The sequence below is a fragment of the Papio anubis genome, chromosome 12 (genome assembly GCF_008728515.1).
Source record: "Papio anubis isolate 15944 chromosome 12, Panubis1.0, whole genome shotgun sequence".
NCBI classification, from domain to species: domain Eukaryota; kingdom Metazoa; phylum Chordata; class Mammalia; order Primates; family Cercopithecidae; genus Papio; species Papio anubis.
This window is the reverse complement of record NC_044987.1, coordinates 77,326,434-77,353,559: the sequence shown is the minus strand read 5'-3', so window position 1 is coordinate 77,353,559 and position 27,126 is coordinate 77,326,434. Positions and strand designations below refer to the sequence as shown.

Here is a 27,126-nt window from a genome sequence, read left to right as displayed (position 1 = left end):
GACAAGAGAACTTTCTCGAGAGATGAAAATGTTCTATATTTTGATCATTTGGTGGTTACACAACTGTACATGTTTGTCAAAACTCAGAATTGTACACCTCACAGGGTGAATATTACTGTGTGTAAATTATACATCAATAAATCTTACTTTTCAAACATTGGAGAAGAGAATGTTCTATAATATACTGTGTTCCGAATACAGTCCTTTGGGATAGGAGCTAATCGACTCAACCAATAAATACCTATTCCAAATTTTTGCTTCTGTGTCCTGTTGTTCATAATAGCACGTAACATGATTTTTTTGCTAATATAGAATGCTTCTCTGCTTGCAGCTTAAATTTTTTTTAATTAGAAGGGCACTGAACACTTCCCTTCTAAAAAGTTCAACTGTTGCTCTGCCTCAAGGAATGGGGGAAAGCACCAAGAGAATAATGAGGCAGGACTGGGCTGCTAAACAGCCTAGAAGCACAGAGAGGTGTGGGAGGTGGGGGAATTCCCGCTTTGGTCTCCAACAGGCCAGAAGCACTGCAGTCCTATAACAGGTCATTGTGTCGATTACAGACGTTATCTTGGTTTGGAGAGAATGTCCAACTCTGAATTGTACAACGTTAGTCACACTTCTGTAGTTAAGGATGGCCTAATATTCACTTAATTAAAACACCAGTCAGATACACGCAGAGATCGAGGCGTGCGAGTCTCTGGCAGCAGGCGGACGCGACTGCCCCCAGCCTGCAGGGCTCAGCCGAACCCCCCCGCCCCACCCATCCGCCGGGAGTACCCACGCCCCACACCCGCCGGCCCTCCCTTCTCATTGGCCGCTGCCCCGCTGCTCCGACGCCCGCTTCTATAAGAAGCCGGCAGCGCGGGGCCGCGGGCAGAGCCAGCTGGCAGCTAGCGGCGCCACAGGTGAGTGAGGCGGTCCTTCCCGCGGGCGCCGGGGACCGCCGTCGAGGCTTTGGCGGCACTCTGCAGGCGCGGGGCTGGGCAGTCACCCTCCCGGGAGGCAAATTGGTGGTCTTACGGAGTCAGATTTGGGAGGTCGGAGTTGTACCTCTGTAGGCGCTTACTCTTCTTTCCTCCTACGCTCTTTGGGGAGAAAAGACACTTTTTGAGGGCCTCCTGTGTGCCAGGAACAGACTCTACCCATCATCAGATTTCACCTTCACAACAAACGCAGGTAGATATTTCTTGAGTCCCCAGATGAGGAAACTGGGGTTCAAAGTCCAACCCAAGGCTGTGTGACTCCTCTGTGTTGGCAGAAAGAGAAAGATTTTTCTTCCTTCCCTTCCTCTCCATCAAAGGGCAATATCTCTTTTTTCTTCTCCTCCCATGAAGGGAAGCCTCCCTTAAACAGGCCCCCGAAGAAGAGGGAGTCTCAGATGCAAAGCTCAGCATCGCACTTACCATCGTCACCACCATCCCAACAGACGACTAAGAGCTTGTTGCAAGGTCGCAGTTGACAAAGAGGACTAGGTCCTTGCGGTTCAGTCAGTTAAGAGTCCAGGTAAACTCAGCCTCTCCTTTGGCGTTTGATTTTCAGAGGTTTAAAATGAACTCCTCATTGATGTCCCACTCTGCTTGACTTAGGAGGAAAAAGACTAGGGTTGAGCTTGCTAATCCAGGAAAAGTTTAAAAAAGAAGGGGTGGGTGGAATTCTAATATCAGTGTTTCTGAAAAGTTATAATCTGTGGTTTACATATGTTATCAGGGAGGTCCATCTGTGCATGTATTATTAGATTATCTCCAGATAAGGATGTGTCTTCTATTTACATTTTCTCTGCTAGTACCTTTATTTCCTAGAATACTGCTTTTCATGGGTAGTGTTTTCTTTTGTATTTCATCTCCACTTTCATCCTCATTCCCACCCCTTATTTAGAAAAGAAAATCAAGACTCTTTAGAGCATTCTCTCCCTCTGAAAGAATCCTCCTTGCAGTTTTTAGTTCTGTCTTCAAACAATATCCATGCTTTCAAAAGACTAATTCAGTAATGCTTTGTGCATCCTAGATCAGGTAAATATAAATTGCACTTGTTTTACTGATTAAACTAAGGGGAGAAAAGAGTTGGTCATTGTGTGCGCCTTGACCTCTACTTTACCAAGGGTTGGGTCTGTTGATCTTGAGTGTCTTCTTGGTATTTTTTCCTTCTTTGCAGTGGTGTGTCCTGCACAGCGGTGCATCCTTAGTCAGGCCAGGAGACGCAGTAGGGGAAAGACTCTGCCTTTCATGAGAAAGGGGTACCAGTTGGTATTAGCTGATCAGAGTGTTGCTTTAAAAACAAAATGCTTATGTATTGATGAGACGCCGATTCAAACAAGTGTGACCTATTTTATCTTACCAGGTTAGTATTGTGGGTTTTTTTCCCTGAAAGAGTAGGAGGGGGCAGGTGGATTGAAGGGGGAAAGGAAAAAGAAACAAGGCAAAATATTGAGGTTCTGAAAGGGGTTTGGGGTTAATTGAATGGAGGAAAAAATAACTGATTCCTCATAAGCTCTGTCAACCAAGCAAAGTTATGGCGAAGTTTGAGTAACCATCAAAGATCTGTGTCCTATAAGATTATTTTGGGGTTGGGAGGAACAAAAAAGAAGGTGAGAATTTTCTTCTAGTTTCTTAGCAAAAGTTCCTTTTCAGAACCTTCATTTTTACCATGACTTAAACAAGGAGGAGGGTTTCCACATCTTTTTTTTTTTTTGAGATGCAGTCTTGCTCTGTCACCCAGGCTGTAGTGCAGTGGCACGATCTCGGCTCACTGCAACCTCCACCTCCCAGGTTCAAGCAATTCTCCTGCCTCAGCCACCCGAGTAGCTGGGACTACAGGTGTGTGCTACCACACCAAGCTAATTTTTGTATTGTTAGTAGAGACCGGGTTTCACCACATTGGCCAGGATGGTCTCAATCTCTTGACCTCGTGATTTGCCCACCTCAGCCTCCTAAAGTGCTGGGATTACAGGTGTGAGCCACTCACATCTTAATATAATAATGTATGTCTTTAAATAAATCAAAATAATATAAATGCCTTGCATATCATAAATTTCAATTAATGTATCCTTCACCCTCCTCTCCCCACACCCTCTAAGGAGATGTTGGCACAAAACTTGATCCATTCAAGAATCAGGTAAAGAAAATAATTATGAACCCTAAAGGGATGGAGCCATGACTGTTAGTACCTTCTCACAATAGCAACTTCCAGGAGAACTTAGGGGCCAGTTTTGAAAATTGAAGGAAATCCTCATTCTTTTTTTTTTTTTTAAGAGACGGGGTTTTACTCTGTCACCCAGGCTGGACTGCAGTGGCACGATCATGGATCACTGCAGCCTAGAACTCCTGAGCTCAAGTAAGCCTCCTGCCTCAGCCTCCCTCCCTAGTAGCCGGGACTGCAGGTGAAAGCCACTATGCCCGGCTAACTTAAACAATTGTTTTTTGTTATTGTTGTTCATACAGCATCTCACTATGTTGCCCAGACTCTTCATAGTAGTTTTTTTTGTTGTTGTTGTTTGTCTGTTTGTTTGTTTGTTTTGACATAGAGTCTCACTCTGTTGCCCAGCCAGAGTGCAGTGGCACGATCTTGGCTCCCTGCAACCTCTGCCTCCTGGGTTCAAACTATTTTCGTGCCTCAGTCTCCCAAGTAGCTGGGATTACAGGCATGTGTCATCATGCCAGGCTACTTTTTGTATTTTTAGTAGAGACAGGTTTTCACCGTGTTGGCCAGGCTGGTCTTCAACTCCTGACCTCAAGTGATCCACCCGCTTTGGCTTTCCAATGTGCTGGGATTACAGGCATGAGCTACTGCGGCTGGCCTCATATAGTTTTATAAGAAGAGTTTTATTCCAAGCTCCAAGAGATTGTTGAAAGACAAATTATCAGAAGATCTAGAATTCTGCTGGTGTTACCACTGACTGGAAAAAATCAGTGGTAACTTTTCTTTACTGTTCTCTGATCCTTGCTCCCAGTTCTTAAAGCTGATGTACATGATGAAGCTAGTGGTTGGCCAGGAAGTAGCTTATATTTGCAGAATCCTCTTCCTTCTGCATGTCATGGTGACGGTATCAGGAAACATGAGGACTCAGTAAATATAGGCTAACTCAGTACATTTTACTTTGGGATCTTTATTTGTTTGCAAAAAAACTGCTGAATTATTTACTTGAGATTTGGAATTTAATACACTTTAGGGATTTTATAATAAATTAATGAAACTGAAATCACCTTGATACAAAACAATACTGACATTTTATATCATAAAGCAACTTTTCCACATGCTTGCTATTATAAGAAATATGTTAATCATCTTGTAAAATGCCTAATTCCTAGGGCAAGAAAAATTTTTAGCCAGAGGTGTTTAGAATGTCTATTTCATTACTTTAACATTTTCTCTTTTTTTGAAGACTGGAAAATTTGGGACATATTCCCCATTATTTGAGATAATACTTATTGAGTACTTAGTGTAGGTTAGCAACTGTTCCAAGAGGTTTATATAAATTATAACTATTTAATTCTCATAACAATAAGTTTATATATATTTAATCCTCCTTATAATCAGAGAGTGGTGTTCATTATCCTCCCTCTAAGTTTGCAAATAAAGAGATTGATACCCATAAAGATTATAACTTGCCTAGATGGATTTGCAGAATGATTTACTACTAGCAATTTGTTATATTATTTTGCATCTCTCTTATGGTTTACATTTGCACACTATAGGACAACGTCACCCATACTCTGTGTTTAATAAGAAAAGTCAATCTTTGAGTGGTAATTGAATGGGTAACAAACATTTCTGAAGGTTTTCATATCCCTAAAAGCATTTTGAGAATGCTTACCTGAGACCATCCCTGAATTTTTAGCCCCAGAGTCACCAATTTGGTATTTTCTGTTTATACTTAAATTTACCTTGATAAATGGTCACTTCCTTCGAAGTGGAAAATCTCATAAGATCTTTTGCTTCTCATCCATAAATCCTTTCTCAGCAGAGACTCATGGATGGGCTAGAAGCTGTATTCAGTCATCTTTAGAAGCACATGGAATATTGATCAAAGGGGTGGGGAGGTGGGAAGGTGAGGGGTGGTTGAGTGTACTCCTTGGGTATCATGGCTGGGATCTCAGTGTCCCTTCTCTTCTGCTTCTTTGTACTTATTGAGAAGTCTGTCTTCCATTTTCTCCTTCCCCATAAACAAGTGTGTGAATTCTTTGGAGGCAAATTGTCTTGTTTTAAAATTTTTACTGCCCTAACTTTGACTGTGGTGCTTTACACATGTGAATGTGCTTGGGTTGAAATTTTATTCATTTTACCGTTAGTAATTGTTTGAATCACAGAAAAATCCACATAATTATTCAGTTTAACTGACCATTTAGTTTTATAGCGTTCGAAGTAGAAATTGTTTTAATTCTAGAGACTAATTTGGCATAATTTAAAAATCTTGGTAGTTTCGGAAACTTGAACCCAGTGAATTCATAAATGTTGGTTAAATTTTGAATTATGTGTCTCTAACTCTTCTTGGTACCTGAAGTATCCTAGTTTCTTCCGTGAGGAAAATCTTAGAATAGCACGCCACGTTATGGTGTTTTAAAACAAGTGGGAATTTTGTATGTTATGAGTTCCGGTAGCTGTTTGGTAACTTAGTTTTATATTAGAAAGGTTAAGTAGCATGCCCGAGGTCATACACTGATAAACATGAGGCCAATAATTAGATATATCTGACTTCACATTCCACATATTTCCTTACACTGTTTTGCAGTGTAAATAAGTGGTTGAGAAGATACCAAAGTAGATATCTGGTTCATCTTCTGAGAAGCAGAGCTAGAATTCTCCTGGCTAGCAGTTATCCATCTAGTGCACATACGTCTAGAGCTGGCCAGGCCTTTAGTTTACAAAATAAATAGAAAGCCTTGTCCCCACTCTGGAGGAGCTTGCTGCCTTGTCAGAAAGTGAGATATGTTCAAATAAAACATTTGGGGAAACCATTTGAGACCTGGTATAATGAAGTGCTAAGATTGTGGACAGGGCGGGGAGGAGGTAGGCCTTCCTGACTAGTTCAGGCTACAATAGTTGGGAAGACTACAAGAAGCCAGCAGGCTTGAGTCATGCCCTAAAAGAGGGATTGGTTTAGAAAAACATGAAAGGGAACTACTAACATGTATTGTGTGCCTGTTCTGTTCTAGGCAGGTGTCAGGCGAAGTTTCATCTTATTTCGGTCTCACTAGATTCTTGTAAAGCTTATCTGCATATCTAGGTTGTATAAAAGATTAAGAAGCTGAAGCTTCTAGAAGTAAATTAGCCCTTAGTTATCAAATATTGTCTGCATTGTGCACCTTCTTTTTTAGCCCTTTGTCTTTGTTTTCATACTTTAGTTTTAGAGAATTACTCCAAATTCATCATGATTGAAGACAATAAGGAGAACAAAGACCATTCCTTAGAAAGGGGAAGAGCAAGTCTCATTTTTTCCTTAAAGAATGAAGTTGGAGGACTTATAAAAGCCCTGAAAATATTTCAGGTAAGCGTTTTCCATATTTTTGCACAAAATTCTTCTAGAAATGAATCTCTAAAACTATATTTAAAATACAGAGCAACATAGCAAGACCCCATCTCTTAAAAAAAAAAACAAAAACAAATTTAGCTGGATGAGGTGGTGGACACTGGTAGCTCCAGCTACCTGGGAGGCTGGGGTGGGAGAATTGCTTGAGTCCAGGAGTCCAAGGTTACACTGAGTGAGCTATGATCACACCACTACACTCTAGCCTGGGTATCAGAGTGAGATTTTTTTTTCTCTCTCCCTATGTATATTTATGTATGTTATATATATAAATTCTATGTTTATATATAATATACATATAAATATATATAAATTGTTGCAAATTCTTCAGAGGTGGAGTACAAACATTTGTTAAGAACTTACATTTCTAAAATAGTGCTGAATTCTAACAAGGGATACAAACAATTTACAGAAGAGGAGATACAAATAGCTACTTTGGGAAATGGGGGAGAAAAAATTCACTTCATAGATTTTAGAGAAGCAAATTTTAATTTTAATAAAGTATTACAATTTTACTGATATTTAATCAGACATTTTTAATTATATACTTGAGATTTAATGATATAGTCATAGTATATTTAATGATATTATTTTCATGTAGCAAAGATTCTATAATGACACTGTCCCCTACTGTCAGAGCTTCCTTGCATTGGAGGTGCATTACCCTCCAATGCACCTTTGGCACGAGGGTAAATTTGTGTACCATGTAGGGAAACCATCTGGTAATACGTATTATGAGTCTTAAAATGTTCATACTTTTGACCCATAATTCTAATTTCGTAAATCTGTCTTAAAAATATGGATCAGTCAAGCAGAACATGAATATTTATTGAGTCCTTACTATGTGTCGGGTACCACATCAGACACTAAGGATATGAAGCTGGACGAAGTAAACACAGTGCCTGTTCTCACAGAGTATATAATCTAGTGGGGAAGGCAACACTAAACAAACAACTGCTATAAGTGAATAATTACTATGTGTAAAGTGACGTGAAACAGAAGTACCAGATATTGTGACAGCGTTGAACTTGGGGGACCTAACTGAGTTTAAGGGCTCAGGGACACACAAAGATGTATTGTTTACAGGAACTAAAAATTATAAATAATCCACTTGTCCTAATATAGGGGATGTTGAATTGTGCTAGCGGAACACCACTGTGGTTAAGCTCTGGTCTCCAGAGACAGACCACCTGAATTCAAATCCTTGCTCTGTCACTTATTACCTGGGTGATCGTGGGCAAATTGATTAATCTCTCCACACTTCAGGATTTATGTCCATAAAATGAGAACTCTACCTACATCATAGGGTCATTGTGAGCATTAGTACAGTTAATATCTCTAAAGTGCTTAGGATGGTACAGTACAAAGTAAGTGATCAATAGATGTTAGTTATGTTAATAATCATACGACATACTATTATATAGCTGTTTGCAAAGAATATTACAAAGAATTAAAAATCTGAAATATAGATAGTCTAGAAGAGCTTGTAATGAAAAGCATCAGTTTTCTTACCTAACACATACCATAGTCTCAGTCCCACTCCCTAGAGGCAACCTCTTTTAACTGTTTCCGGCCTTTAGTTTTTTTGGTGGTGAGTTTATGAAATCTAAACGTTGCTCTTATATGTCTTTTCGAGTTATCAACTTCACACTAGATTCATTTACTTTCTATTATGAACAATGATACTGATACCACCTCCCTCCCTTCCCTCTCCCAGTCCTTCCAAATCTGATAATTGTATTATTACTTTTAGCTATTCTATTGATTGCCTTTGAGTCTTTAAATAAAATACCTGTGTGTCTTCTTCCATCAACTTTTTAAATTTAATTTTTAATCAAAAAATAATTGTACATAGCTTAAGAACAACTCAACCCATACCATAAAACATATTTTTTAAAAAGCAGTCTTTTGCTCCGTCTCTCTTCATTCCTAAGTTCCATTTAATTTTTTTGCAACCTTATGTGCAGAAGCTTGAGTTAATCACACTCATTAAATCATGTGTACACTATCATTGTTGATTTGTGCAACCTCTTCCTGTTTTATTTCATTCTTCATTTCTATCTCCATTTCTCTCTTCTGATAGAGAACTGCTTTCATATGTTTGATATGTACATTGAATAACTTTTATCTGCACTTCAGAATATGTAGTTTTTGTGTGTGCATATATTTGTAATTTATATAATCATATTGTGCTATAAAGATTCTTTTTCCCATCAAGCACTGTGTTCTTAAAACCTGTGCACGCTGTTGTGTGAACATCTCATTCATTCTTCTAACTGCTACATGGTGTTCTCTGGGTGTGTCTCCATCCATTTTACTTATCCCCCACCTTGTGGAGGCAACCATTTTCAACTCTTTAGACTATTTTTCTAATATTTACTTCCACACTTATAAATTATATGCTTATTCTGCTTCTACTTCTTGATTTCTAAAATTATAGGTAATTTTCTATTGATTTTCAACAATGAAGCAAAAATTTAGGTTTCTTGACACAACTCCCCTTCCGATGGCCTCTTCAACTTCCTTTCCACTCGTCTTCCCAATGCATTTGTGTCCCGGCTTTTGGCTCTGTCAGTCTTTAATGTCTTTATTATTAAGATTATGTAAATATTGTTTGAAAAAGAGCCCTACTATCCACTTTTGTGACTCTTCCTTTCTTGTGCAACAGGATTACAGCATAGTGTTTAAGCGCATGGACTGTGGACTTGCACAGCCTAGATTTGAATTCTGGCTCTGACACTTGTCTCCTATGTGCTTCTGGCAGAACTGTTTAACCTCTCTATGCCTCTGTTTCTGTAATTGAAATGACGGATAGGGAATGTTTCACGTACTACTTCTACTTTATCTGAATTTTCCAGACTGTGTTTTTCTTCCAGATGAACTTTGAAATTATTTAATTACATTTCCTCACCAAATTCCATTGAGATTTAAATTTAGGAATAATTGACATTTTTGTATCTTTTTTTTCCCTCCAAAAACATAGTTTGGCTTTATATTTATTCAAGTCATCATTTAGAAAATATTTACAAATGCATTATTAATGTAAAAATTTATAAGAAATAGATGAAATGAAGCTCTTCTCTACACCTGATCAATCCCAGTATATTTTATAACTGACTTGTATTGATTCTGTGATAAATTCTATGTTCCCAGATAAACCCTGCCTATTCTAATTTCCTAACATCCTCTATCACTCACTCCTCTTTCTTGTTAGCTCACGTTCCCTGAATTTTTTTTTTTTTTTTTTTTTAGAAAGGGTCTCACTCTGTCACCCAGGCTAGAGTGCAGTGGCACAATCATGGCTCACTGTAGCGTTAACCTCCTGGGCTTAAGTGACCCTCCCACCTCAGTATCCCAAGTAGCTGGGACTTCTGGTGTGCCCCCCTACACCTGGCTAATTTATTATTTTTTTGTAGAGACGGGGTCTTGCTACATGGTCCAGGCTGCTCTTGAACTCCTGGGCTTAAGTGATTTTTCCACCTTGGCCTCCCAAAGTGTTGGAATTACAGGTGTGAGCCACCATGCCTGACCTATTCTATCTATTCTTTAAGATTCCTTTAAGTTTCCGCCTGCTCCATGAAACTTTCAACTCTCTCTTAAGTCGTAATGCTTTTCCCTTTGCTGAGCATCTGCATCTGAACACTCTTTACTTTATTTTCTTAATCTTCCATGTGCTAGCCAACTAGAATGTAAATACCTTTATGTCTTTCCTTTATATTCTTCGCAGCTCTCACCTAGTTGCATGGGTGTTCATTAAGTTATTTTAGGATGCACTGGTTAGTATTGGAGATTATTTGCTCTAACTTTCTCATTTTTTTAGATGAAAAAATTATTGGGTGATTGGTTCTCATGTTTCATTATCATGTCCCCAGCACTCTTCCTAAGCTACCCAAATTGGAAAGAGAACATACCCTCCTCCCACACTTCTACACACAGCACCCCCATCTTAGGCTGACTTGGAAGAGGTCAGAAGAGGAGATCTGGTTCAGCTGTTACTAAGACTGTAGCTTAAGAGATTTGAGGTATTAAATACTCTGTGCTCAAGCTGTTCATCTAATTTTATTAAATGAATTTTTGAAAGGGAAACTCTTCTTTCTCCAGGATTAACATTGGTATCACTTTTTGAAAACTAGCTTTTATTTATGAGAATTTTCAAAAGATTCGTCTTAGCCAGAAAACTTAATAATATTTTAATTTGAATTCTGATTAATTCTGACAATGTGAAGGACCTCTAGTGTGTGTTATTTTGTTGGTTTCTGGAGGGTGGGATGAATTTTGAAAACTTTTCTGACCAGTACATAATTTTTAAGAAGGAATTATTTTGTTGTTGGCAGCACTAAAAACAGCCTTTTCCCCTTTGACTGTTCTGAGAAGTCTGAATCTGATTTTTAGTGGTAATGAAAGTAGCCTGCTCAAAGACTATTAACATTTGAGGCAGTTACATGAAATCTTTACCCTGTGCTTTACACAGGAGAAGCATGTGAATCTGTTACATATCGAGTCCCGAAAATCAAAAAGAAGAAACTCAGAATTCGAGATTTTTGTTGACTGTGACATCAACAGAGAACAATTGAATGATATTTTTCAACTGCTAAAGTCTCATGACAATGTTCTCTCTGTGAATCCACCAGATAATTTTACTGTGAAGGAAGATGGTAAGTTCGAAATGTGAAAATACTACTTAGAAGATGAAACACCTAATGTGTGTTCAATCTTATATTTATCTTGAAAACATGAAAATAATAAAACACAATCTCTCCAAGTTGCTTATAGTCTGGTAGTGAAGGGAACACAAAATATAGTTGCTCAAGATACCAAAGAAAAATTATAAAGCAACATTTGATCTAGTGTAAGAGAAATGAAAAAGAAAATCTTGAGTATAAGAAACAGCTGGGTGTGCTGGCTTATGCCTGTAATCCCTGCACTTTGGGAAGCCAAGGCAGACTCACTTGAGTCCAGGAGTTCAAGACCAGCCTGGGCAACATAGAGAGACCCAGTCTCTGCAAAAAATACAAAAATTAGCCAGGTGTGGTGGCATGCACCTATGGTTCCAGCTACTCTGGAGGCTGAGGTGGGAGGATCACCTGAGCCCAGGAGGTTGAGGCTGTAGAGCCGAGCTGAGATCATGCCACTGCACTCCAGTTTGGGTGACAGAGCAAGACCCTGTCAAAAAAAAAAGAAAGGAAAGAAAGAAAGAAGGCAGGAAGGCAGGCAGAAAGAAAGAAAGAAAGAAGAAAGACAACACAATTTGGCATAATCAGGGATTGATTATCTCTCATTCCAAAGCATCAACATTTCTTGATCTGAAAAACCTCTAATTCACAATCCCTGAGCACTTAGTAAGTCTCATAAGACTTGGCATCTAGCGGATAGTAAATGAATATTTAAATTTGTTGCAAATGTTGACAGTTGCTGACAACTATGAAGTGACACACAATACGTATAGCAGGGGACTCGTCCACGGCCTGTTAGGAACCAGGCTGCACAGCTGCAGTGGGCAGCAGGTCCAGCGAGCCTTACCGCCTGAGCTCTGTCTAGGAGCGTGAACCCTATTGTGAACTGCGTGTGCGAGGGATCTAGGTTGTGTGTTTCTTATGAGACTCCAATGCCTGATGAAACCATCTCCCGCCTCCCCATTCTTGGAAAAATTGTCTTCCACAAAACCACTTCCTGGTGCCAAAAAGGTCAGGAACAACTGATGTACAGCATTCCTTCAAAAGCAAATGAGAAAGCAATAAAGTCTTCTAAAGTTTCAGATACTCAGGTAGCAAAGATAAAGGTTAAGATCTCTACTGGTGAAAAAATCCTTGAAGTTCACTTGAGGCAAAAGACAAATGGATAGTTTAGGTACATTTTATATATGGTACTCAATCTAAAATAATCTCTTCAGATTCTGTCCACAATATTTAAGGTGTAATCAGGACTGCTATTCATCTGCTATGCGTTCGTACAGCTATATAATTATTAAAATACTGATATATCTCCACTTCTGGCTGGCAGAGAGCTACTTCCCCAAGTCCCTTGAGGGCTCTTCACCATGCCTGAAGCCTCTGTTGCTCCAGATACCAGCCCCCCACCAGGAAGTCCCACACCCATCATTAACAACTAAAGGGTTAACACCTTGCAGAGCAGAAGCCTAGGACTCTGCTGATGTCTATTTTGAGCGATTACTGCTCCTGTTGTATTTGTTGTTAAATCCCTTGAATATCACTCCTGGATATGTTAGAAAGAGCAGTACACTGGGGCAAGAAGAGCTGAGTTCTAGTCCTCTGTCTTCCAAGAGGAGTGCATTACCTAGGGTAAATTACCTCTCTGGAATTTGATTACCTCATCTGTAAAATGCAGAGGTGTATAGATGACTAAATAGTTCAGTTGATAAATCAGCCTTGTGACAGATATTTCTGCTAAGAAATAGGGATACAAAAGATATAGTCTCCACCCTACAGTTGTTTCCAGTCTTTCATGTAAGACAGACATATAAACAGGTACATTATAATAAAACGTAGTAAAAGCCTTTAGAGAGAGACATAAAGTCACAGGAACCCAGGGAACAGATAATTAGCTCTGTCTACAGGGTCAGGGAAGGCTTTGCGGAATGAGAAGATCTCATTAGATTTGGGTCTTGAAGGATGTGAAGGATATTCTCAGGAAAACAGAAGGGCAGGGTGGGGCAGGCAATGGGAGTGGAATAGCTACTCCAGACAGAAGAGTAGCATTTATAAAACCCCATGGTCTTATGAGGGCTTGTGTGTCTGAGGAATGGTGAGAAGATCAAGGTGGCAAAGACAAATGATTTCTAAGATCTTTTCCACTGGCAAAAATAAATGAAGTTTTTATTAAGTTTGTACCTTGGTCTGTAAATAAAGTTGTGCATCCTTTTTCTGCTTTTGTAGAATAACTAAATATGTAGCTTAAGCATTTTTAAAACTTTTAGTCTGTTTCTAAAGTACAGTATTTCTCCAAAACTTAGAACATCAACCTGAAGACTCAAAAAAAAATTAAAGTTCAGAAATTTTGAATAAATTTTACTTTTTAGAAATAGGGCAATTTACTTAACTCATACAAATCTTGCCTTGATGTACAACCTTAAATTAAAACTCTCATCCAACTGAATTTAATTTTCTCTTCTTTATTGTCTTAAGATTGTCTCTTCAACTTTTAGTGCTTCTTTTTTTTTTTTTTTAATTTTCAGGTATGGAAACTGTTCCTTGGTTTCCAAAGAAGATATCTGACCTGGACTGTTGTGCCAACAGAGTTCTGATGTATGGATCTGAACTAGATGCAGACCATCCTGTAAGTATTTTCTTTCTTTTTTAAGACCAAGTCTTGCTCTGTTGCCCAGGCTGGAGTGCAGTGGCACGATCTAGGCTTTTTTTGTTTTAAGACCAAGTCTTGCTCTGTTGCCCAGGCTGGAGTGCAGTGGCACGATCTAGGCTTACTGCAACCTCTGCCTCTTGGGTTCGAGTGATTCTCCTGCCTCAGCCTCCCAAGTACTGGGATTACAGGTGCCCACCACCACACCCGGCTAATTTTTGTATTTTTAGTAGAGACGGGGTTTCACCATGTTGGCCAGGCTGGTCTCAAGCTCCTGACCTCAGGTGTTCTACCCGCCTCGGTCTCCCAAAGTGCTGGGATAACAGGCATAAGCTAGCACCCTGTAAGTATTTTTAATAAATACATTTATAAAAACAATTTAAAGCAAACTAAAAATTAAGGGCAATGTTTTTAGAGAAAGTGTTTTTTCTAGACTAAATGAGATATTGTTTTAATCAAGATTTCAACAAGTGTTAGTAGACTTCTATATTGGTGGAATTGAGACTAACTGCCTGAAAAACATAGAGCTTCATTTGTTCCAAAATATCTGTCCCATGCCCAGCATTCCTATTATTAAGAGCTATTCAAAAGGTTATACTAAAATGAAGATAGCGTCTGCAGTTTTTATTTAAATGGGCATGGGTTATTGGACAGGGAGATAAGTAAAAGCAGGCCAGAGAAAGACTTGCCACCCACACTGCCCAGCATGATTGGTTTATTAGGCAGTTGATGAACTAGGAAGTTGTTTCCTGAGAAAATTGTACAGTACAGGCAAGAGTTGGAGAATTAGTAAATCTAGAGCATTTCTGGGAGGGGAGGAGAGAAGAGAGTGCGATTGTGAAGTTGAACAGACCAGGGCTTTAATGTAGCTTCTCTCACGTGTTAGCTGTGTGAATGTGACCTTTGTATACTACCTTAGACAGCCACCAGATGATGTATCCAATTATTCTATAATCTTATTGAGTAACTATTGCAATTAATTGCAGAAGGGAGCATGTAGTCTAGTTGAAAAGCTAAAGCACACATATATAAACAAACACACACAAGATAAAATATAAAAAGCATGCTAGGTGAAAATTTTGCTTCATGAAAATATTGCCTCAAAATGTACATAAGAGAGCAAACACTTCTAGCTGAAGAGATCAGAGAAAGGCAACATTTCAACTGGGCCTTAAAAGATTTCAGCAGATAAGAGATGGAAAGGAAGAACAATTCAGGAGGGAACAGTATGCGCAAAGGTTCAGAGGCAAGAAAATCTGGGGCATGTTTATGGAAAGGTGAGTACATCAGTTTTACTGATCTACCAAGTCCTGCTGATTTTCACCCCCTAGGTATTTCTTAAATGTGTTCTTTATTCATCCCTACTACCACATCCCTTAACTGGTCTTCCTTCCTCTAGCCTTGTCATCTTCAAACACCTCCTTCTTATCCTCATTAGAATGATCTAAAACCTCAATATGACTATTATTCATCTTCTCTCTTAAAAATCACCAATGGCTCCTAGGTACATACTTAAAAGAATTGAAAATATATGTCCATACAAAAACATATACACAAATGATTGTAGCAGCATTATTCATAATAGCAAAAAAGTGGAAACAACCCAAATGTCCATTAACTGATAAATAGATGAAGTATGGTATATTTATATAAGCAAATATCATTGGCCGTTAAAAGAGATGGAACACTGGTATGTGCTGCAACATAGATGAACCTTGAAAACATTATGGTAAATGAAAGAAGTTAGTCACAAAAGGTCCCATATTGTATGATTCCATTTATATGAAATGTCCAGAACAGAAAAATACATAGAAACAGACAGTGGATTACCGGTTGCCAGGAGCTGGGGAGGGTTGGGGTGGAGTTGGAGAGTGATTGCTAATGAGCATGGTTTTTTTGGGGGGGGACAAAATCTTTCTGAAATTAGATGGTGGAGATGGTTGTTTAACTCTGTGGATATCTAAAAACCACTGAATGGTTATTTTATGGTATGTGAATTATACCTCAATAAAGTTGTTATTAAAAAAACACCAGTGGGTTCCCATTACCCAAGGCTAAACTCCAAGCTCCTTAATGGACCTTTAATTTGCAGACCCCAACTAGTTTCAACATGCTCTGCCTTACTCTCCAAGTTTGAGCAACATGGGGTTGCTTGTATTTTCTTAGGCACAACATGCTGGGTTTGTTTGTTTGTTTGTTTGTTTTAATCACTGTGCTATTTCCACTCCTCTTTTGTGTCTTAGCTCGAGTCGAGAGTAATCACTGGGAATCCTTCCCTGAACCACACAATCGTTTTAAGTGTGCGTGCCGTTCTGTACATATCTGTGCAATATGATGAGACACTTACTGTATCATTTTACAATAACAGGTTCATGTAAACTCCTTTAAGCCCCAGGCTGCTTTGTTCATATTTGTTTTTCCAGATTTTAGCACAAATCATAGTAAATCTGTGCTCTCTCATAGATCTGTGTTAAAGAGATGAGTCTCATTCTCTCTTTTCAGGTGTCCCCTTCTTTCCCATTGTTTGCATTTTTGGCTATTTTCTCCTGGGCTTTGATTTTTGATTTCTTATTTTGTCTTTTTTTTTTTTTTTTTAAGATAGAGCCTCCCTCTATTGCCCAGGCTAGGGTGCAGTGCACCACCATATCTCGCTGCAGCCTAGAATTCCTGGGCTGAAGCCATCCTCCTGCCTCAGCTTCCCGAGGAGCTGGGACAACAGGGATGCACCACCACACCTGGCTAGTTACAATTGTTATTTAATTTTTTTTGTACAGACAGAGTCTTGCTTTGTTGCCGGGCTGGTCTCAAACTCCTGGGTTCAAGTGATTCTCCCTCGTAGGTCTCCCAAAGTGTTGAGATTACAGGTGTGAGCCACCACACTCAGCCATTTTGTCTAAAAAAATTTTTTTTCATGAGTATAAATTCTAATGTTACTATTTTGTCTGCTATTTAAATCATCATTATTTCTGCAAATGGCAAATATATTCGCATTTTGTGATAAAATCTAAGACTAGATTCAGTTAAGTCACTATTTCAAATATTAATTACTTTTTATTATTAATTACTATTATGGGTAAATATAACTGAAGATATAGTCAAATGATTAAGGAAAAAAACCCTCACCCTTGGAAAAGAGCCATATATTTAACTGGGATGGTGGTTTCCTTATTCTTTAAACTGTTTTATCTTTGTGGCCACTACACTATCTTTGTATCCATTATATCTTTTATCTTTGTAGCTACTGGAGTATAAAGCTGTCATGTAACATTGACTTTAAAATAAAAATGATCATAAATCTCTAAATAATGCTTGCTCATAGTAGCAATTATGTAGCCCTTTAATGTAATAGCTCTAGTAATAATGAAATGTTTCCCGAATATCATTTGTCAAGTTTTTTTAGTGTGGATATTTAAAAATATGTCTTTAATTATCAGGGCTTCAAAGACAATGTCTACCGTAAACGTCGAAAGTATTTTGCGGACTTGGCTATGAACTATAAACAGTAAGTATATTTAACAAAATGTAGCCAACTTTGAGATAATAAAATAAGTGAATAGAATAAATTGTGTTCATTTGGTAAGTAGAAAGTGAAATAAGTGCCATTATTTATTAAATGCTAATTCAAAACAACTCCTTCCCTTTATCTCATTAGTGGAGACCCCATTCCGAAGGTTGAATTCACTGAAGAGGAGATTAAGACCTGGGGAACCGTATTCCAAGAGCTCAACAAACTCTACCCAACCCATGCTTGCAGAGAGTATCTCAAAAACTTGCCTTTGCTTTCTAAACATTGTGGATATCGGGAGGATAATATCCCACAATTGGAAGATGTTTCAAACTTTTTAAAAGGTAATAAGCTAATTAATTTTTTGTAAGGGGGTTGCTGAACTCTGTTTTGATCATGACAGCATTTTTTTTTTTTTTTTTTTTTGAGACAGAGTCTCTCTTTCTGTTGCTCAGGCTGGAGTACAGTGATGCCATCTTGGCTCACTGCAGCCTCTGCCTCCTGGGTTCAAGCGATTCTTCTGCCATGGCCTCCCAAAGTGCTGGGACTACAGGCACCTGCCATCACACCCGGCTAATTTTTGTATTTTCAGTAGGGATGGGGTTTCGCCATGTTGGCCAAGCTGGTCTTGAACTTCTGACCTCAAGTGATCCACCTACCTCAGCCTCCCAAAGTGCTGGAATAACAGGCGTGAGCCACCGCGCCCGACAATGACAGCATTTTTAATAAAGGAATAAAGCGTAGTGATATGGGAGGTCAGAATTTTCCCGTACTCTGTCCTGGTGTATTGGATCCAGGATTGGGCACCGCATTGAAGGATAATCATAACCTGCAGCAAAGGTAGAGGAAGGTGAGCAGAATTATAAGGAGATTTGAAATTGTATCACAAAGTAAAATTTGAAGAATTCTTAGGGTGTTTAACCTAGAGATTTAGGGGCTGTTATAGCTTTATTTAAATAGTTGGAAGGATCTTTATAACAGAGGGATCACTGTGCAACTCTGAAGTAAAGGACTGTTGGATAGAAACTTCAAGCTTTTGGCCCAGAATAGAGAATATCTTGTTAAAGAGTGATTTGAAAATAGAACAGGCTTATGAGATGGTTAGTTCCTCATCCGTGGGGGTGTTCATGCAAAAGCTTCACACCCATTTGCCAGGGATTTGGTAGAGGAGATTCAAACATCTTGGGGAAGGTTAAAGACCTTTTTCCATATTAAGATTTTATAATTTTAGCAAGAAAAAAGATGGTGCTAGTAGAGACATAAACAAAGGGTAAGGACAATTTTGTTCCTTTTAGTTCTTTATATTTGTTTGGTCCAGGCCTCTTTACTGTTTTTCTAGCTAGTATAGGAAGTAAAAGGAGCAGTGATCTATCTCCAAGGGTTTACAGTATTTAAGAAGTATAAATTTTCCCTTTCATCTCAGTAGATAATCTCAGCAGATTACCATAGTGGAGAAAACAAAGAAGTTATGCTGTGACTGAAAAGAATTTAGTTTATTTCCATAATGGTCTGAAATTGCTGTCTTTGAGTTTCTTACATAGACTTAAAAAATCTACATATCTATTTAACTCCTTAACAGTATTCAACAACTATACACAAAACTAGAAGAAATAAACAGGAAAGAGCAATACAGTTTCTACAAGGGAAGAAATTATATAATTGGTTTCCATAAAAACTAAACTTTTGAAAAATAGTGATTAAGGATGATAGAGAACCAATGCACATAACATTGATAGACTTATAAAGATGGACAAATATACACTACAGAAATTGTAACATCAAATTTGCATGAGATTTGGAGGAAATGTTTTGTTATGCACACAAAACTGAAAGCTGTTCTCTTAGGGTCTGGAGCCTGGGCTGGCTGCAGAATGTGTTGCTGAAAATGCTTCAAGGTCAAATATCAAAGAGAAATCAAAACTAACAGAAAGTTCAAGCAAAAGTTGGAAGGGAATACCTGCGCTATCAAATATGGTAGACACTAAACACATTTGGTTTTTTGAAATTTAAATAACTAAAATAAATGTAAATCAAGAGGTTGGTTCCTCAGTCACACTAACCACATTTCAAATGCTCAGTGGCTACATGCGGCTAGTAGTTGCCTTACTGGACAACACAGATATGGAGCATTTCTATCACTACGGAAATTTTTACTGGACAGTGCAGTCTGCCCATCAGAATGGGAGCATCCAAACACAACACAGCTGGATGGAACTGGAATACCAGAGTTGTGAGGGTTTGAAATGAAGGCCAAGATTAGGGCTTACAGGGGTCTCCCGAGCCACTGAATCCTAGTGGCAGGCCTCTTTTGCAGTATGCATGCAGTCTTGGCTGTTGGGAGATGGAAGAGCACTATCCCGTTTAGATAAAAGAAAGGGACTACTTTACAAGAGATGGTACTGGCTAAAAATGGCGCAGCTTCAAAAATGGCTCTGATTTAAATGAATATATCTTGTTAATGAGTTTTAACAAAAAGAAGATTATCTAGGAGATAGTATAAACCCTTTAGGGAGACAGCAAGGTGTTGTATGGCATGAGGAGATCTGAGTTGTCATTCTATCTTTATCAACTAATGTGTGGACTTGGGCACATTATTGAGTCTCTGAGCCTCCATTTCATAGTTGTCACAATAAGAAGAAACATCCTTAACTCATGTTGTAAACATGAAAGGAGATGTGATATGTAAAAGGTCTAACTCATTGCCTGGCCTGGCCGTAGCAAGTGCTTAATAATAATTAGTTGCCCTTAATATGCATATGACAAATTTTAGTTTCCATGTCCTCCATCAAAGTGTTACTTGGTGCCACTAGCAGAACTAAAATGCTGCAGTCAGGGGTCTATTCTGGTAAAGATTTTCTTTGTTTTCTCCTTTGCTTTGCAGAGCGTACAGGTTTTTCCATCCGTCCTGTGGCTGGTTACTTATCACCAAGAGATTTCTTATCAGGTTTAGCCTTTCGAGTTTTTCACTGCACTCAATATGTGAGACACAGTTCAGATCCCTTCTATACCCCAGAGCCGTAAGTACTTCTATTTCAGCCATGAATTCATCAAATGGTTATTTATAATAATGGCATCTGCCTTATGGGTTTTTTTTTCTTTGGTGTGTGAGGATTAAATAAATTAGCACATGTGAAGCATTTAGAACGGCGCCTGGCATGAAATACATATTCCATGCTCTATTACGTGATAGCCATTATGATTATTAATTGACAACCTATTAGGTGCTAGCTGCTATTCTGAGCATAGGGAATGTAACAATGAAAAAAATCAGACAAAAATTTCTGCCTGCATAGAGCTTGTATTCCAGTGGGGATATAGATAATAAACAAACAAGTAAATGTATGCAAATGTTGCATCGGGTGGTGATGAGTCCCGTGGAGAAAAATAAAGCTGAGATAGGGGGATGGAGGAGGGTGTAGGTGGGTGGGAGTGTGTGTGTGTGTGTGTGGCTGTTTTGAAAAGGGTGATCAGGGAAGGCCTTGCTGAGAAGGTGATATTTGAGCAGAGATCTGATTTGGGTGTGTATGTGGCAGGGTTGGGAGGTGGGGGTGGCATGTGGATGTCCATAGATACCTGATATGCACTTATATGTGTGTCTGTGAGTGGCCAAGGTTTTGAACCAAAATTGTTTCTTTATTTGATTAGTGTCCTTTGTGATCCATTACCAAAGTAATATCACCCAATCATTAGAATAAAATATTGGATTGCGATTTGATTGAATGGTTGATTATGCACTTATGTTAAGCACTGCAGCATGACAAACTTGTACCTCTATTTCAGAGATACCTGCCATGAACTCTTAGGTCATGTCCCGCTTTTGGCTGAACCTAGTTTTGCCCAATTCTCCCAAGAAATTGGCTTGGCTTCTCTTGGCGCTTCAGAGGAGGCTGTTCAAAAACTGGCAACGGTATAAATCTGGAATTAACTGTATAGATCAGTCATTTTCACTTGGGGTAGGATGTATGAGTATCTGTGTAGTTTAAAAGTACGTATTCAGAATGACCATTAGAAAATTTGTCTTTGCTTGGAGGTTGCAGTGAGCCGAGATTGCGCCACTGCACTCCAGCCAGGGGGACAGAGTGAGACTCTGTCTCAAAAAAAAAAAAAAAAAAAAAAAAAAAAAAGAAGAAGAGGAAAAGAGAGGAAAGGATAAAGAAAAGAAGAGAAAAGAAAGGAAAAGAAAATTTGTTTTCGTTCATAATCTTTAATTCAAATAACATTAAAGAAAGATGTAAAATTTTAAGGTTTATCAAAAGGAGACATGAGCTTTAAAAAAGGTAGAGAAAAACAAGATTACAATAATATGTTATCTATCTTTTATTTTCCAATAAAAAAGATAGGTTTCCTTAAAATTATGCTAAAACGTTTTTGAGTACTAGGTACAAGGCACTGCTGGAAATACAAAGATGAGTAAGGCCTGGTTTCTACCTTTAAGGAGCTTATATACTATTTGAGGAGACAATTACGTCAAATGAGATAGCCTGTAGCAAAGTTCAGCTTGCTCTGGGAGCATAGAGAACCTGGGGAAGTTTTCCTGGGAGAAGGACATCTGGATTAGCTGATGGAAAATGAGTGATGTGCTGAGCAAGGAAGGAAATGCATCTCAGGATAAGAGATGCACAAGGAAAGACAGGGAGGTGCTTGATGTGTCTGGGGAAACAGCGAGAAGCTGGAGCAGAGTGTCCAAGCATGGGGGAGGCAGTGTGAAATAGGACAGTGCTTCTAAAACTGTGGTTTGGGGACCCTTGGGGTCCCTGAGACTCTTTTATGGGGTCCTTGAGGTCAAAATCGTGCCTAGATAAAAGATCCATTCAAAGCACACAGTGGATTTTAATATAACAGGCAGTTCATTGACATAATTCAGATCCCGCATTGCAGTTGAACTTTAAAAATCTCTACCCACTTGTTGAGTCTTCATGCAGAGTAAAAGAAGAATATCCACAACTATACAAAAAGACTATTAGAATATTCAACCCTTTTCTAACTAGGTAACTGCATGAAGCTGATATAACTCATGTACTCAAACAGTATATCCCAAAAGGTTAAATACAGAAGCAGACACGAGACTCCATCTGTACTCTGGCCAGACATTAAAAAGATTTATAACATTGTAAAACAATGCTACTTTTCTTACTTTTTTGTTTTGTACAATATAGTTATTTTTATTAAAACATTATTTATGTTACCATAAAATGAGTTTATTAAATTTTAAAATTAATTAGCAAGCATTCTTCCCTCAGTTTTAATTTTTAATATGGCTAATATAGATAGTGATAATCTATACATACATGCACAAAAAAGGCTTTGGGGTCCTCTAATTTTTAATAGTATGTAAAAGTCATCAAAACAGAAGCTTGAGAAGTACTGGTTTAGGATGAGGCCAGATTGTAGAAAGACTTGTGAACTAGACTGGGATTTTGGACTTTATTCTAGGGTATTTGGGTCAGTGACTAAGAATTGTAATTTGTTTTAAATTGAATTCTTCAGTGTGTGAGAATAATATTGATTTTTTTTGCAGTGCTACTTTTTCACTGTGGAGTTTGGTCTGTGTAAACAAGATGGACAGCTAAGAGTCTTTGGTGCTGGCTTACTTTCTTCTATCAGTGAACTCAAAGTAAGAGTTGCAAATCTTTGTATATAACCATATTCACCTAATACAATTGATAAAACCTGAAATAGTTTTTGGTTTTGAACAAGAGCTTACTATGGAAAATACTTGGGGGTGTCACTAATCATTACCTGAATGTATTTTTCTCTATTTCCCAATTATATATTATATAATATAATCCAAATGTGTGTATGTATATATATACACACACATATATAAATCAGAATTTTATAAGGGCATCTATGGGGAACAGCAAGCTACTTCTTTTGCTGGAGTATACTGTGGGTTGAATAGCGCTGTGGAAAATAAGTTTGGAATTGTAGGTTGGGCCATTGCATTAGTAATACACACACACATGAAATATTTTGATGTATTTCTGATATATATGAAATGGTATGTATATAATATATTTTAAATAAGAAGTGTTTTAAAGTCTTTGCTTACAAAGTCTTGCTGTTTCCTCACCATTTCTGATATACTAGCAATAACTTCTATAATTTCTAGGGAATTCTTTGAGATTTATTATTCATTCAATGAATAAATAAACTCATGTTTGTTGAGTAATGAATGTGTGTGAAACACCATCCAAGGTACTATCTTGCTTTCAGGGAGCACTTCATGGTGGGTATACGAGTCATACACAGGAATAACTAGTGCTGGGTAGAAAGTAGGTGACATAATACAGGAATAAGTAAGTAAAGATCCTTGGGTGACTTTTACACAAAGAAGAGAGGAAGAACAAAGCCATGGAGAGGATCTTGGGGGCATTTACAGGGAAGAGCAAGCCATTTCTTTTGCTGGAGTGTACTGTGGGTTGAATAGAGCTATAGAAAACAAGTTTGGAATTGTAGATTGGGGCCATTGCATTAGTAATATGTTTAGAGGTGTGCCAGTATGAAAATAGATATTATTCTTTGATTCACTGACTCTTTGTCTTCTAGCATGCACTTTCTGGACATGCCAAAGTAAAGCCCTTTGATCCCAAGATTACCTGCAAACAGGAATGTCTAATCACAACTTTTCAGGATGTCTACTTTGTATCTGAAAGCTTTGAAGATGCAAAGGAGAAGATGAGGTACAGTATATCTTCTTCATGCCTTCATTTTCTTCAGCAAGAGATCAGCCCCATGATGGTAACAAGTCACAGAAGTAAGCAGCTAGATAATTTGAAGTCCACAAGGAGCCTTCTGTCTGTAACACATCTTCCTTTCATAACAAGTATCTAGAGTATGTTGTGTATAAGGATTTTGCATAGTTGCAAATATGTATCAGATACATTGAGAAATTCTTTTCTTTCCAGTTCTTCAAATCACAAAGTTTAGTAGTTGAATAGGGAAAATAAATGATATGCAAATTACTATATAACAGCATGGAAAGTGACAAGAGCCTTGGAGAGATACAGATGAAACATTGTTCTGCATTTTATGCAAGAGCAATTCATTTCAGGTGGACGAACAGGGTACTCTTGATGTTATTTGAGAAAGGACTTGAAGGATAGGTAATATTTAGATATATTAAGTTTTAGGCTGAGAGATAGCAAGAAAAAAGGTCAGGATGTTGAGAAATATAGGAGATACGTACAACGTAATCAAAGCTACGCTTTATTAATCAGCTAAGTGTGTGGTTAAGAAAGGAGGATATTGGAGGCAGAGAAACTTTTTAGAAGATTCTTGGAACACTTCAGGTGAAAACAAATGCCTGAACTAAGACAGAAGTAGTAGGAAAGGAAAAGACTTTTGAAGCAGAATCAATGAGACAACATTGAGTGGAAGCGGTCATGAGGTCACATTGTGATGATGGGGATCGATAGGGGTTGAAATCATAGTTCTCATCTTTCAGAGAAACCATTAGTTGGGGAGTTAGGCCATTCGTGAAACCAAATAATAATACTAGCAGGGATTCCTCTAGCATAAATGGCAACTTTATGCAAATTAGAAAAGGGAATCCCCTCTGTGTAAACCAGGTAGATTACCAGTTGGATTTCAGCTGCTACTCATGTATAGTTGTCCTCAGCTGCATATTTATCCCTAGGAGTCCTGGGCATGATTGTTCTTGGAGGTGCCAAATGGGAGGTTCAAACAGTGGTTTGATAAAGGAGGCAGAACTTTAATGCTTGAAAAAAGGGCAGAATTTAGGTCATTTGAAAGGAGCCTAGAGGGAAACATTCTAAGCAGAAAAAATCTACATGTGCAGGAGGTAGGACCATTCCTAGTCTATTTTGGGGTACGTGAGTATGTGTGTGTCTGTATGTGTTATATAAACACACAGGTTACATGTGTGGGTAGGTATAGTTATGTAAGGCATGGCTGAGGGATCTGTTACTATGTGGTCAAGTGTTGTAATGAAACAGTTTTATGTCTACTGATAAAACTACAATAATTGGTCTCCTTACTCTAGTCAAGAGATGTATATAGTAATAAATGATTAATAAATCCATGTATGGGATCTTTCCCTAGTGATACCAGGGATTTATGACTACTTTAGTTATAAAATAGTTATAACTACTTTAGGTTTCCCACTTGTGTGGGATTCCAGGGGGCCTCTGCAAATGCAGTGTAGAGAAGTAGGTCAGATTGGTTGCATGCATATCTAACAAAAATTTGTCTTTTGCCTAGTATGTGAAATAGATTCTGTTGTTTGGTTTTCATCATTCACTCCCTAGAAATTGATTGTCTTCTATTTGTTTTCTTAAATAGAGAATTTACCAAAACAATTAAGCGTCCATTTGGAGTGAAGTATAATCCATATACACGGAGTATTCAGATCCTGAAAGACACCAAGAGCATAACCAGTGCCATGAATGAGCTGCAGCATGATCTCGATGTTGTCAGTGATGCCCTTGCTAAGGTCAGCAGGAAGCCAAGTATCTAACAGTAGCCAGTCATCCGGGAACATTTGAGCATCAACTCGGAGGCCTCTGGGTCATCTCTTGCTTTTCTTGAAAACCTGATCTTGGAGGGACAGCATCTTCTGGCCAAACAATATTATTGAACCCCACTCCTTAATGAATCGCTGGTCTTTGAAAATTTGTACCTGGATATTCTATTTACCACTTATTTTTTTTTGTTTAGTTTTATTTGTTTTTTTTTTGTGATAACAGCTTTAGTGAGACAATTTATATACCAAACAAGCCATACAAGCCACTGACCACCCATTTTTAATAGAGAAGTTGTTTGACTGAATAAATAGATCTAATCTCAGCCTAACTCTATTTTCCCCAATCATCCTTGAGTAAAAGGACCCTTTATGATCGCTTAGAATACCTTGAGGCGTATTATGGCGCTGACTCATATTGTTACCTGAGATTCCCTTATTTCTAAAGTATCTGTTACTTATTGCTGAATTTGTGCCAAGCTCAATCACATTCACACTAAAATTTAACAGGAGACCCAGCTGTCTTTGTTGCCAGCATGAGCAAAAGTATAGAGGCCTTTGCACATGGAGGATACCTAGTAAAGAGCAAGTAGTCTAGTTTCAAGTGTAGTATCTTGTAGGGAAATGGGAGTAACTAAGCCTGGAAAGGTTGAATGGGGCGTAATCATTAAGACTAGGCTAAGAATTTGAGACTTTATTTTTTAGGCATTAGGGAGCTCCTTCCCAAGTGACTATCTTCCTTGAAACTTTGTTTTCTTTCAATGACATCACATGATACTGGTTTTATTCTAGACTATCTATCCTACTCATGGGTCCAAGGGAAACTTAGTGGAGATGCAACTTGCATGAGGCTGTACTCAGACATTGGTCCTAGGTATTATAATGGGATTGTCCCCAGATTAACAGGAAGCATTGTTATCAGAGGGAAGGTTCAAACTGAGATAGGTAAGAGAAGCACAAAGCAAAAGATAGAAAAACAGTGCTGAGTACTTTATTTCTAAGGTATAAGGTGAGGCCATAAACAGAAAGGCATGCAATGAGAGTAGAGGCTGCAGAAAAGGGGAGGAAATAGAATGTCAGAAGGTCAAGAAGAGCGGTTTAGGACTGACACTGTAAGTAATGCAATGATTGAAAGGAATGGTTTTTATGCAGAGTCAGCTGTGTAGCACAGGGAGTAAGCAGTCCTGTTATAAATGGGTGAAGCTGAACTCCAAAATACAAGCCTATGTCTCTTTAATTGGCCCCTCCCTCTAGTCACTAAATGAAGATGTTCTTCAAGTTTCTGTCTTTGCACTTCTACTCCTT

General features: G+C 38.3%; 1 protein-coding gene across 2 annotated transcripts; it reads left to right on the top strand.

The window, feature by feature from the left end:
• Nucleotides 1–883: 883 nt before the first annotated feature.
• On the top strand, nt 884–26,875 carry TPH1 (tryptophan hydroxylase 1). 2 transcript variants are annotated; one of them, XM_031653356.1, is made up of 13 exons: nt 884–905; nt 1,335–1,503; nt 2,152–2,337; nt 6,339–6,481; nt 10,992–11,175; nt 13,713–13,813; nt 17,269–17,336; nt 17,487–17,683; nt 20,221–20,356; nt 21,120–21,246; nt 22,858–22,953; nt 23,889–24,022; nt 25,644–26,875. In XM_031653356.1, exons 3-13 carry the CDS (start codon nt 2,223–2,225, stop codon nt 25,816–25,818), a joined length of 1,476 nt encoding a protein of 491 aa, XP_031509216.1. In that variant the 5' UTR covers nt 884–905; nt 1,335–1,503; nt 2,152–2,222; the 3' UTR covers nt 25,819–26,875. The 2 variants fall into 2 exon arrangements, with proteins under 2 accessions (XP_031509216.1, XP_031509217.1); XM_031653357.1 differs by lacking the exon at nt 2,152–2,337.
• Nucleotides 26,876–27,126: the final 251 nt, after the last annotated feature.

Bases quoted from the DNA above. Each gene is read 5' to 3' on its own strand.
- TPH1 (XM_031653356.1), top strand. From the start codon at position 2,223: ATGAGAAAGGGGTACCAGTTGGTATTAGCTGATCAGAGTGTTGCTTTA. The intron at 20,357-21,119 runs GTAAGTACTTCT...CCTCTATTTCAG, and splicing joins CCCTTCTATACCCCAGAGCC to AGATACCTGCCATGAACTCT. The intron at 22,954-23,888 runs GTAAGAGTTGCA...TTTGTCTTCTAG, and splicing joins CTTCTATCAGTGAACTCAAA to CATGCACTTTCTGGACATGC.